General features: G+C 44.0%; 1 protein-coding gene across 1 annotated transcript; it reads left to right on the top strand.

Moving 5' to 3' along the window:
* The first annotated feature begins 7,940 nt into the window (after positions 1 to 7,940).
* LOC142457878 (olfactory receptor 13C7-like) lies at positions 7,941 to 8,900 on the top strand. The gene has a single exon (XM_075558974.1). The coding sequence runs from the start codon at positions 7,941 to 7,943 to the stop codon at positions 8,898 to 8,900; it is 960 nt and encodes a 319-aa protein (XP_075415089.1).
* Positions 8,901 to 13,985: the final 5,085 nt, after the last annotated feature.

The following is a 13,985-nucleotide window of genomic DNA, read 5'->3' as shown; positions in this document are numbered from 1 at the left end:
CCTCATTATGATTCTTGTTAGATGCTGCCAGGTTGATCAGTCACCGTGACCCTTTTGTGTGATAGAACAAAACACTGCTTGGTCCTACAGCATCCTCACAATTGCTCTTACAGTCGAGCCCACTGATGCAGCCACTGTGTCAGTCCAACTCATCGAAGGCCTTCCTGTTTTTTGCTGCTCCTCTACTTTCCCAAGCATGATGCTCTGTTCCTGGGACTGGCTTCCCCTGACAACATCTCCAAAGTATGTGAGATGAAGTTTTGCCATTCTGGATTCTAAGGAGCATTCTGGTGGTACCTCTTCCAAGATAGATTTGTTTGTTTTCTTGGCACTCCATGTTACTTTCAGTATTCTTCACCAATATCATAATTCAAATGCATCGATTCTTCTTTGGTCTTCCTTATTCAACGTCCAACTTTCACATACATATGAGGCAATTGAAATGACCATGGCTTGAATTAGGCACACTTTAGTCCTCAAGGTAACACCTTGGCTTTTCAACACTTTAAAGAGGTCTTGTGCAACACATTTATTCAATGCAATGCACCCTTTGATCTCTTGGCTGCTGCTTCCATGAGCATGGATGACGCATCCTAGAATGATGAAATCCTCGCCAACTTCAATCTTCCCTCCATTTATCAGGTTGTTACCTATTGGTCCAGTTGTGAGGATTTGGGTGTCTTTACATTGAGTTGTAATCCATCCTGAAAGCTGCAAACCTTGATCTACCTCAGCAAGTGCTTTAAGTCTTCCTCACTTTAAGCAAGCAAAGTTGTGTCATCTGTCTATTGCAGGTTGTTAATAGCAGATCAGATTTGATGCTTTGAACACCAATGACAATGGCTGCCATCAAGAACATTATTCATGAAGAAAGCTAAAAGTCATTAAAAAGACAGGAAATAAAATAAAAAAGGTCTAAGTGGATGTCAGAAGAGACTCTGAAACTGGTTTTTGATCATAGAGTCATGAAGGCAAATGGAAGAAATGATAAAGTCAAAGAGCTGTGAAGAAAATTTCAAAGGGCAGCTCAAGAAGTCAAAGTACAATATTTTCATGAAATGTATGTGCAAAGACGTAGAGTTAGGAAACCAAAAACATACTCAGCATGTCCTAAATTGACAGAACTAAAGGGGGAAAAAATCCATGTCTCAAGTTATAAGATTGAAAGATCCTGTAGGCAAAATATTGAATGATGCAGAAAACATAAAATCTGAAAAGGATACACAGTCACTCTCCTGAAAAAAACTAGTCGACATTCATCCATTTCAAGAATTAGTATGTGATCAAGAACCAATGATGTTGAAGGAAGGAGTTTAAGCTGCATGGAGAGCCTTCGCCAAAAACAAGGCTCCAGGAATTGATGGGGTGCCGAGCTGATGGAGCACTGGAAGCCCTCACGCCTCTATGCCAAGACATTTAGAAGACAGTTACTTGGCCAGCTGACTGGAATAGATTTATTTAGAATCCATTCCTTAAAAAGTGCCCAACAGAATGACTGTCACTACACAGAATCATTTCCACAAAAGCAAGAACAGTGGGTCCTTCTGAATAAGAGGGGATAACATGAGGGACAGCTATGGGCTGTTCTACTTCTAAACCAGAGTGGTGGATATGTCGTGTGTAGTTTATTGTTTGTTGTTAAATGTTACATATATTCATTTTACATGAACACGGATTAGTGTATGGCTTAAAATCAGGAGAGATGCTGGTCAGGGCTGTGTCCTTTCACCTTGTGTCCTTTCATGCTTGTTCAATCTGTATGGTGAGAAAATAAGCAGAGAGGCTGGACTCTGTGAAGAAGAACTCAGGACTGGGGAAGGTGACTAACAGCCTGCACATTGCAGATGCCACAACCTTGCTTGCTGAAAGCAAGGAGGACTTCAAACGTTTGCCGATGGAGATCAAGGACAGCAGCCACCAGGATAGCTAGGAACTCAATGTAAAGAAAGCAAACACCCGCACAGCCGGCCCAGTCATTAACCTCATGATAACTGCAGAAAAGACTGAAGTTGTCCAAGATTCCCCCCAGCCCAAATGATATGTCGTATTGTGCAAATGTGCGGCACAAGACCAAAGATGTCAGATTGAGGTCTCAGGTGTAATGACTCAAGGGATGATATTTGTAGTCCCCTCTCTCTAGGGTTATGAAAGTTGGACAGTGAATACAGAAGACCATTGAAGAATGGATGTATTTAAAGTGTGGTGTGAGTGAACAATAGTGAAAGTACAGTGGACTTGCTAGAAGAACAAACCGATCTATTCTGGAGGAAGTACAGAAAGGAAGACTAGACCTTGTCTCAGTACTGTGGACATGTTATTAGGAGGGTCCAGTCTTGGAAAAGAACGTCATGCTTAGGAATGTAGAAAGCCCATAAAAGAGAGGAAGAACCTCAACCAGCTGGAGCAGCACCTTGGCAGTAACAATGGCTGAAATCGACAATAATGGTCAAGATGGCTCGGGGGTGGGGGGAGCAGTGTCTGGTCCGGTTGTTATGAATTGGGATAACCCTGACAATCTAACAGATGTATGATATATTTCACAGAAAGAAACATGCAAAACAAGCCATAATGATGGGAGATTTAGTGCTTGGGTTTTTATGTCACTGCGTAAGGCAGTTGGGTATTTATTTATGGAAAAAATGGGAAGAACTGTCCAGACCTTCTTTTGTCCCTGGTATGGGGAAGGCATCTTGCACACACTGGGGATTTCCTTGAACACATGTGTCGCCTACCATTCCCAGCATTCAAATTAAACGAGAAAGGGAAAGTAAGACTGTGATTGAGAAACGATATCAAGTCAGAAAGCAGTGCTCCAAATTCCACACGCTTCCTGATATTGCTTGGTGATTGAGATAGTTAAAGTTTATTGTGCCAACCTGAGCAATAAACACATGTGGGGTTAATTGCAGGGCAGAGGGATAAATGGCTCAGTGAGCCTTGCCTTTCAAATTCTCAGGTCTCTTGCTTTCTGATGGTTGGACCAGGGTGCAGCTGCCTTAGCCAGTTCCTTGCTGCAGCTTGAAAGCCTCACTTCCTGCAAGGCATCCCTGAGGAAAAGCCACATGGACCTACCCCGATGCAGCCCTGGGTGCTGGAGCAGCCGTGTGGAGACACTTGCTAGCTCTGAGATGCTCACACGTTCACTGATACGGCTTTCCTCCTGCAGTCAGCATCAATGCATGTGTTTTGTGAGATGGAGGAGGACTTTGTGCATTGGTGTTGGACATATGGGCTAATGGGCTTGGGCAGCACTGGGTTGGGATGTTTTCTTAATGTGCACTTCCATATCTATCTATCTATCTATCTATCTATCTATCTATCTATCTATCTATCTATCTATCTATCTATCTATCTAGATATAGATATATAACTCTCTTATACATGCGTTTCTGTGGGTTTGTTTCTCTAAAGTACCCAGACTAACAGTGATCACAGAGCTCAGTTTGGGATCTTAGACGAGAAGGCTTTGACGTCCCAGCCGTAGGTAAAGCCAGCTCTGCTTTCCCAAATGCAGAGACCCAAATACACCCAGGCCAACCTACACGGGAAAAGCCTGCAAGCAGCAAGCCTCCCCTTCTGTGATCAACTGTCCTCCACCCACCGTGCCGCTGCTGTGCCTGGGACAGTTGTTTTCCAGGAGCCATGAGCGGAATCACCAATAGCCCTGAAATCCCTCGGGGATGCTAATGTTTAACATGCTCGACCATGACTGAAGAATGGGTGGTCTGAGTCCGTGTGCTGACACCTCGGGGAGGCAAGTCCTTGTGATCTGTTTCCCATACAAACCTCAGTTACTGAAAACCTTTGGGAACCCAGTTCTGTACCCATGAATGGGAGCTCACGCTCAGGCAACTACTGGTTTTCCTTCCCTCCATCCCTTTCTCCTCCTCCTCCTGCTCCCCCTCTTCTTATTGTCCTATAAAGGTCAGCCCTGTAGCAGACTGCAGAGCCTATTTGGGGGGTATCAGTGAGAGCAGCACGTCTAAGCTGGCCCTGTCTTTAACACGGGCACCGCACGTGTGGAACTGGCCGAGCACTGGGCTACAAGGATTTGCCTCGTGTAGTGGTTTCTCATTCTCCAGATCGATGGACGGACTCTGAAAGAGCATTTCATTGTTTCAGAGCTTGTGTGAACTCAGACAGGGCCCGGGTGACCCTTCCTCTCCTCACAGACTAGGTAGAAAGGGAGGCTTGGCACAGTTGTGGTTCATGGCCAGCGAGTTGATTCTGACTTATGATCACCCCAAAGAGGCAACAATAGAACTGTTTCATCGGGTCAATGCTGTGACCTTTCTAAAGAAGATTCCAGGCCTATCTTTAAAAAAAAAAAACATTTTATTAGGGGCTCACACAACTCTTATCACAATCCACACATACATCAGTTGTGTAAAGCACATCTGTACATTCTTTGCCCTCATCATTTTCAAAGCATTTGCTCTTCCCTTAAGCCCTTTGCATCAGGTCCTCTTTTTTCCCCTCCCTCACTGCTCTCCCCTCCCTCATGAGCCCTTGATAATTTATAAATTATTATTTTGTCATATCTTGCCCTGTCCCATGTCTCCCTTTTTCTGTTGCCCGTGCCCCAGGGAGGAGGTCACATGTAGATCCTTGTAATTGGTTCCCTCTTTCCAACCCACTCTCCCTCTACCCTCCCAGTATGACCATTCACACCCCTGGTCCTGAAGGGATCATCTGCCCTGGATTCCCTGTGCCTTCAGCTCCTATCTGCACCAGTGTACATCCTCTGCTTTATCCAGATTTGCAAGGTAGAATTCAGATCATGATAGTTGGGGGGGGGGCGGATAGAGGGGAAGGAAGCATTTAGGAACTGGAGGAAAGCTGTATTCTTCATCGGTGCTAAATCGCACCCTGACTGACTCATCTCCTCTCCTAGATCTCTTTGCAAGGGGATCTCCAGTGGCCGATAAATGGGCTTTGGGTCTCCACTCTGCACTTCCCCCTTCATTCACTATGGTAAGATTTATTTTGTTCTGATGATGCCTTATACCTGATCCCTTCAACACCTTGTGATCGCACACGCTGGTGTGCTTCTCCCATGTGGGTTTTGTTGCTTCTGAGCTAGATGACTGCTTGTTTACCTTCAAGCCTTTAAGACCCCAGATGCTATCTCTTTTGATAGCTGGGCACCATCAGCTTTCTTTGCCACATTTGCTTATGCATCCGTTTGTCCTCAGCGATCGTATCATGGAGGTGTGCACCCAATGATATGATTTTTTGTTCTTTGATGCCTGATAACTGATCCCTTTGGAACCATGTGATCACACAGGCTGGTGTGTTCTTCCATGTGGGCTTTGTTGCTTCTGAGCTAGATGGCCACTTGTTTATCTTCAAGCCTTTAAGACCTCAGATGCTATCTCTTTTGATAGCCGGGCACCATCAACTTTCTTCACATTTGCTCTTCACCCACTTTGTCTTCAGCGGTTGTGTCAGGAGGGTGAGCATCATAGAATTCCAATTTAATAGAAGAAGATATTCTTGCATTGAGGGAGTACTTGAGTAGAGGCCCAATGTCCTTATATAGGCACATAGATCTAATTCCCCATCCTCACACATATATTTGCATATGTACATGTCTTTTTCTAGACCTCTATAAATGTCCTTTGCCTCCTAGCTCTTTCCTCCATTTCCCTTGACTTTCCTCCTGTCCCACTATCATGCTCCATCCCTACCTGGGTTTCAGCTATACCTCTTTGTTACATTACCCTTGAGATGCCCTACCAGGCCTGCCACACCCACCTCACCACCAATTTGGATTCCTTGCTGTTCCCTTATCCCTGGGTTTGTTAACACCACTTCCTTACACCTTACCTCCCCCTATCCCATGTCCCCCCGGAACTGTCCGTCCTGTTGTTTTCCCTCCAGATTGTTCATCCAGCCTATCTTATTTAGACAGACCTGCAGAGATAATAACATGCACAAAAACAAGACAGAGCAAAACTAGCCAACAATATACAAAAACAACAACCACTGACAAAGAACAAAACAAAACACAACAAGAAAGAAAAGCTTATAGTTAGTCCAAGGATCATTTTGTTGGCTTTTAGGAATGTTTTCCAGTCCAGTCTGTTGGGGCACCATGCCCTGGACCCAAAGTCCATTTTCAGCATTCCCTGGGGACCTTGCTGCTCCATTCCCTTGCTGTATTCCCCCAGTGCTTTGCCTCGGTGTGGTGGGACCAGGTCGGGCGTAATTCCCACACTGTGTCTCCATTGTTGTTCCTCTGCAGGGCCATGGGTCAGTGAGGGACGTCATATCTCATAGTGGGGCTGGCCATGTGGTCCTCTCTGTGGACTGGCTTCTCTAATTGGGGTCATCATCCTCAGGGCCTGGTGGGTCAGGATGTACTCTATTCTCTCCTACTTCCCCTTCATCTGCTCCCATGTGCTCAGATCAGATATGTCCCTCTCCTGGAGCTACAGATTCAATGCCGTCCTTTGAAATAAATTCTTCTGGAGGGAGGGGCAGGCATCCACTTAGTATTTGGTACTGGGGCCAGCCTGCCAGACCTCTCCACTGGTTCCCATGCCAGAATGTTGCATTCACACCTTGAGGCCCTGGGTTGACGTCTGGTCCCTCTCAGGCCTGTCTTTTGAAGTGCCACTGGGTGGGTTTGACCCACCAACCTTTTGGCTACGAAATTCACCATTTAAAGATTTATACCACCCAGGACTTCTAGGAAGAGAGGATAAGAGGGAAGAAATTATTTTTGGAGAGAACTTGCCAATGATTTGATCTTAGGGACAGAGTCCCTGGTGAATAAAAAGTTTCTAAACATTGTCACTTCCAGTTCTAAACTTTAAATCACCTCAGGGACTGGCATAATCCCCAAAGCAGGGTGAGATTTAAATTGCTCTGTATATGCAACAGATGGTCCTTTGTGGATTTGATGCAAATGCCGAGCAGGCGCAAGAAAACTTTCACCCATGTTAGGAGCTAACTTCCTAGCCACAGCTTATTGCATGGGCATTCCCCAAGACTTCTAAGAAATATTTTTTCTTTATTAATCTACATGTTTAATACAGGTAAGGAAATGGCTTTTTAAAGGATAGCTCCACCTCTTATTAGCTCGGTCCCGTCTTGTGTGGCTAGGTGGCGCGGGGGGATCTGGAAAGAAAGGGACAGGACAGAAAAGCATGACATGCTTAGACCCTGGGATGGACTACCTTAAACATAGCCAGTTCCGGAGCGAGCGCTAGGGAAACTGAGCAAAAAGAAGACTTAACTCCTTCTCTGCATCGAGCAGTTGGTGAACGCCAGTTCTTTGGTTCATTTCTCCAGAGGAGTTTTCCAGCTAGATGAATGCAGGAGGGGCCCAGGGTTCTGTACATGGCGAGAGAGAATTGAAAGACGGAGGTGGTTCTGTCTGAAAGTGTTTAGAGAGAAGAACAGGGGCCAGGACATGAGCGGGAAGAGCCTCAGTCCTGGGCCGCAAGATCGGGGACGGGGGAGGAACATTCAAATGGGCTCTCCCATTTCTTTCCTTCTTTTTAAAAAATCATTTTATTGGGGCTTGTACAAGTCTTACCACAATCCACACATACATCCATAGTGTCAAACACATTTGTACATATGCTGCCCTCATCATTTTCAAAACATTTTCTTCCTACTTGGAGCTCTCAAAACAGAGTGAAACCATCAGCCAGGGGTGGTGTAACTTAAATAGGTGGTGTCCCTTGTGAATGTAATTCTGGAAAGTCATGCAAATCAGATGACGTTCCAAGTTTATGAGGTGACAAGATTGCAAAGAGGATGTTAATAAAATGCCCTGCATTTCATTTAGAACCATGTAGAGAACCCTAAATGGTCAGAGATTTTCTTTGATTGCTCAGCACCAAGGAGATTGCTCCCCGGCTGCCCAGGCCCTTCGGACATCAGAGAGTGATGACATCAGAAGCTTTGTGAGCTCCTGCAAGTGAAACATGGTCAGGTCCAATCAGACTTCCCCCATGATGGGCTTCCTTCTCCTGGGACTCTCTGCCCACCCCAAACTTGAGAAAGCCTTCTTTGTGCTCATCCTGCTGATGTACCTGGTGATCCTGCTGGGCAATGGGTTACTCATCCTGGTGACCATGCTGGACTCCCGCCTGCACACACCCATGTACTTCTTCCTGGGGAACCTCTCCTTCCTGGACATCTGCTACACCACCTCTTCCGTCCCCCTCATTCTCGGCAGCTTCCTCACTCCCCGGAAAACCATCCCCTTCTCAGCCTGTGCAGTGCAGATGTTTCTCTCCTTTGCCATGGGAGCCACAGAGTGTGTGCTCCTGGGCATGATGGCATTTGATCGCTACGTGGCCATCTGCAACCCCCTTAGGTACCCTGTGATCATGAGCAGGGCTGCCTATGTACCCATGGCTGCTGGCTCCTGGGCAGCTGGATGCACCACCGCTATGGTGCAGACATCCCTGGCAATGCAACTACCCTTCTGTGGGGACAATGTCATCAACCACTTCACCTGTGAGATCCTGGCTGTCCTGAAGTTGGCCTGTGGTGACATCTCCGTGAATGTGATCAGCATGGGGGTGGCCAATGTGATCTTTGTGGGAATCCCAGTGCTGCTCATCTTTGTTTCCTATGTGTTCATCCTAACCACCATCCTGAGGATCCCCTCAGCAGAGGGAAGGAAGAAAGCCTTCTCCACCTGCTCAGCCCACCTCACAGTGGTAGTCGTCTTCTATGGGACCATCCTCTTCATGTATGGGAAGCCCAAGTCTAAGGATCCACTGGGAGCTGACAAACAGGATCTTTCAGACAAACTCATCTCCCTCTTCTACGGGGTGGTGACCCCCATGCTCAACCCCATCATCTACAGCCTGCGGAACAAGGACGTGAAGGCTGCTGCAAGGACCTTGGTCTTTCAGAGACAGAGCCCCCAGTGATGGTGGGAGGGGGCCTGGTAGTTCTGAGCTTCCTGCTGTCTCTCAAGTCAGGGTCCCAGTAAACTAGGTCACCAGATATGGTCCAATCTTTTCAAATGTTTCATCAACCCTTTACACAGAAAGATGTTGTGACCCGGAGTCTTTAATGGTACTTTTCCTTTTTACCCTATAGAGAATTCCATAAAGGTATATTCTCATTTATTTAGGCTTGCAGTTCTCTGCAATGGGTAATGAACAAATTGCAGTCATAGGACGATTAATCCTTCTAATTTTATTTTTTAACTAATGAAAAGTTCCAGTCTTTTTGAATTATTCCTGGATCCTTTCCTTGAACATATTTGCATGAGTGCTTATTTTTATGTCATCTTTCAATGCTTCCTATGCCAAATAAGATAGTATCTCATAATATTTTTATCTTTCTCCTAACTGTTTCATTGCCATATTAATTGCTTAAAAAATTTCCCCTCCCATGGCGAATTTGCCTGTAGTACTTTCTGCTTCTTGATCAAGTTCTCTATCAGGAAATTATTCATGCCCTTGAATCAGCAAGCGATGAATGTGCGACAGGGATTTTTCCCTTTGTGAAGATTTTTAGAATCTGGGTTCTACCCGTAGAGATCAGTGGCTTTCCATCAGCCATCAGAATAATATAGAAACGGAAATATGTCCAGAAGGATCACATGAGTGTTATTAACTATCTGACATGGCAGGACCAAGCATGTAGCCAACCGATGACATCACTTGCATTGCCATCTAAGGAACACCAAAGCCACGTGGTACCCGGAAGGACATGGAGGTGAAGTTCACTAGGGGACATCACATAATTGGTGAGGAATCCTAAATTAGCTAGCAGTGATCAATCTAAACAAGAGAATGAATAGAACATGCAGCTTCAGAAGATTGAGGTGAACTTTCAATCCTCACAAGAGGAAACAAAACTTTTGCTTTTTTTTTTTAAAACAAAAGTTAATACAGGAAGATGGAAATACATTTAAAAAATCTCAGCATAATCCTTAGTAGGATTCAGAGAACTTTTGAATCAATAAAATAAGAGAAATTTATAAAAAAAAGAGATTAGAAAGTAAGAACATTTTCTTGGAACTAAAAAGAAAAAAACGAACAAATAAAAATCCTTTGCCAACACTAGGGAAGTATTGAGGATAACACTAAAAATAAAGTTTTGGATAAAAAAACAAATTATTTGTGTTCTTAGCCTTCAGAGAGGGAGACGTGGAGGCACAGCTGTCGGAGAAAGAGTTTAGGGAGGTCTGGGACCCCAAGCCAGAGGGCTCATCACAGACTTTCAGCAGGCGCGAAAAATGCCCAGAGAAGGCAAGTAAGCATCAAAAGCAAAAGTAAAACTGTCTCTGAACACGAGCAGTTGTAGGTCTCAGGTCCAAAAGAGTTCCCTAATTTCAGGCAAGAACTGTGGCAAAAGATTTAGCTGAAGTCCAAGACTAGGCCCCCTAGGGGGTGGCATAGTGGTAACACGTTGGCCTTTCAAAAGGTCAGCAGTTCGAAACCACTACGTAACTGCTTTTGGGGAGAATGCGTGGCTTTCTACTCCTGAAAAGTTAGTTTCGGAAACTCACAGGGATCGTTCTCGCTCGTCCCATAGGGTGGCTGTGAGGCGGCCTTGCCTCTAGGGCAGTGAGTACTACGGAGGCAGTTTCATTTCCACAGATGGAGCAGGATCTTCCCATGGGCTTTTCAATGGGTGAAAATCTGATGGTCATTGGCTGTCTCCTCTGCAGTATGAAGTGCAGAGTCAGATCTATGCTAACCGTTTTGTGAGGGACCTGGGCTCTGGCTATGGAATGGATTCTATGCGTAATTGATCATTATATAAGTGGAAGAAGCATAGAAAGGCCCTTTCTGTCATATGGAAATACCGGCACACACACTCCATTAGGAAGGAAATTCTCTCAACAAACACTTAAAAATAACAATTTAATGAACGTGGTACATGTAGTATATAAGACATGGTAGAGAATGAGGAAATGCTTAAGACTAATAAAATCTAATTAATTTTTGACAACAACTTTTCAAAGACTTGTATATAAATGATTAGAACATGCATAGATGAACAAAGACTTTTTTTTAAAGCAATGGTATTAACTCCAGTTAAATTCTAGTTGACTTCTCCCACTAGAAGCTGGAGAAAAAGAAGTAAAGTTGCAGTCCCCTGAGGCTTCAACAAATGAAGAAAGTGAGCCCATAGTGGGGAGGAAGGAGTTAAAAATAAGATCCACTGCATTTATTTAGATACAACGGAGATGTGCACGTATGCTTTAAAGATTTTAAGTCATGCCTGTAAAATAGTATTAACATGAAGCTTTTCCTAAGAATTAGAGGGTTAGGAAAGTGCAGCAAAAATGGGTCATGTGGGGAAAAGGCCATTTATTGCATCTGAGCAGTTTAAAGTCATTGTACATTTAATAAATGCTAAAAATGTCTGGTGCTCTGAATAGGTATAGATTGCTAACAGTAGGACTATTCGGAGATCTAGCACTGCCATCTATCTCTCTAAGATTAAAGGAGAAAGAAAATGACCACATAAACAAATGTGGAGAAATCATTTGATAGAGTTTAATATCTATTTCTGACTTTTTAAAGCTGCGGACTTGAACAGAGGAAACGAGCTTCGCAGTGTTGGGTTACTCATAAGCAAAGCAAGCACAAGCTTAATTGTGCTTTCTTCCTAATCTGTAGTGAACGATTCCACCACATCTAGGATTTTGCTTCTACATATATCTAGCATCTTTTTCTCTCTTGCCCCATAGCATCTTCCTACAGAATCAAAGCCGCTTTTCAAATTTATAATCCCTGACCGGGTCTAAATACCCAGTAAGCAAGATAAATATGAGTTTAATTGTGCTAACTTACTCAGTAAGTTCATGCTGCACTTGCTTATTGGGTAATCCATCCATGCATCCTTGACACGAAGGAAAATACCTGAATCACAGCAGACAGCACACTTGGTGGCAAAACTCCAGGAAACCCCCTAGGACCTAGATGCAGCTATCTGGTCTCAGTGCCTGCATTACTATGGAGAGTCTACCTACTGCAACAAGACCAGAAAGTGAAGCAAGGAATGTAAATATGCAAAAGAAAGATAAGAATTAAAGTATTGATAGATGATATGTTGTTTAACCGGACAACAATTTCAATCCGGCGCAAAACTACTAGAACGAATAAGAAAGCGCGTTGTGCTGATAGGATACCATTTATAGAAGTCACAGAATCTTTAAAAGAAAACACCTAGTAAAATATACCAGCAAGCAGCAAGGCCTATATTAATATCATATATTTACGATGACCAAGAGAAATAAGAAAACTATTTTCATTTTGGAAGGAGTGGGGGAGGAAAAAAAACAACCCTGCTTTAGTGCAATCTAAGAGTATCTTCCAAGTTCTCTCCTCTCCCCCAGAGTTGGAATGGTCCCTGCTCCATCACTTCCCCATCCCTAGACAAATCAGATTCAACCTTCTGGTTGGGAACACAATGAGTCACTGGTCAGAGATTTGCAGAAGCCAAGAAAACCAACCTTTAGTCCAGCCTTGGCTTTTGGCGATAAGAAGTTTTCAAAGCTGTGTTTCAACTGGTGATTAGCTTTGAAGTGGAAAGTGAAGCTTTGAAGTGCTTACTGATCTTTTACCTCAATTTAGGACTATCTTTAAATTTCTCTAAGAGGTTAAAATAGTCCATGAGTGTATCATAAAACACAACCAAATGTAGTATCGAACAGCCGCAGAAAATAATTAATGCAAATAACTGAAATGAGAACGTGTAGATTGCCTACAAAGACCGCAGGAGGAAGGCAAGGGAGGGGCGAGGCTGTGTGAGAAAGAGTCAGAGCCTCTTACAACATAAAAACCCAAAATTTCAATAAGAATCCTATTTATAATTGCTCACCAAGGTTAAATTCTTAACTGTAAGTCTCTTTTTGAAAAGTATAGGACTTATTTGATTAAAACTGTAAAACACTGATGAAAGAAATCAAAGAAGATTTAAATAAAAAAATTTAAATCATTTTATTGGCGGCTGATACAACTCTTATCACAATCCACACATACATCAATTGCATAAAGCACATTTGTACATTCATTGCCCTCATCATTCTCAAAACATTTGCTCTCCACCTAAGCCCCTGACACCAGCTCCTCATTTTCCCCTCCTTCCCCGCTCCCGCTCCCTCATGAACCCTTGCTATTTTATAAATTATTATGATTTAAATAAAATTTAACAAATGGAGTGACATGCGAAGATGTCAATTCTTCATACATTGATGTACAAGTGTAACAGGAATTTTACCCAAATCCTGGAGAAAATCTTTGTAGATGATTCTAAGTGTGATAGAGAAAGGTACAAGAACTGGAGTGACTGCAAGATTGTGGAAAACAATAAAACATTTGGAAGAGCCATTTTACTTGTCTCCAAAGCTGCTTGTTAGATGCTATTGTTATTGTTAGAGGCGGTCGGTCGAGGAGGTTCTGACTCACAAGGACCCTGTGGCCAATGGAACAAAACACTGCCCAGTCCCCTGCCATCCTCACAATTGCTCCTGTGCCGGAGCCCATTGCTGCAGCCACTGTGTCCGCCCATCTTGTTGCGGTACTTCCTCTTTCCCTGTCCTTCCACTAGATCAAGCATGACGCCCTTCTCTAAGAACCGGGTTCTTCTGACACCATGTCCAAAGTACATGCGACTAAGTCTGCCATCCTGGCCTCTAAGGGGCATTCTGGTTGTACTTCTTCCAAGACAGCTTTGTTTGTTCTTTGGGCAGTCCGTGCTGCTTTCAATGTGCTTCACCAACACCCTAATCCAAATGTATCGCTCGTTTCTTTCATCTTGCTTATTCAATGTCCAACTCTCACGTGCATGTGAGGCAATTGAAAATACCATGGCTTGGTTCAGGTGTAGCTTAGTCTTCAAAGGGACATGCCATTGAATCCATCCCAACTCCAATACACAGTGCCCCGATGTACAAAGAACGAATCCCTGCCCAGCCCGGCACCAGTCTCACAACTGTTGCCATGTGTGAGCCTATCATTGGAGCCACTGTGCTAATCCATCTCATGGAA

This window comes from Tenrec ecaudatus, chromosome 10 (assembly GCF_050624435.1).
Source record: "Tenrec ecaudatus isolate mTenEca1 chromosome 10, mTenEca1.hap1, whole genome shotgun sequence".
Classification (NCBI taxonomy): Eukaryota; Metazoa; Chordata; class Mammalia; order Afrosoricida; family Tenrecidae; genus Tenrec; species Tenrec ecaudatus.
The sequence above is the reverse complement of the archived record's forward strand: the minus strand, read 5'-3'. Positions and strand labels throughout refer to the sequence as shown.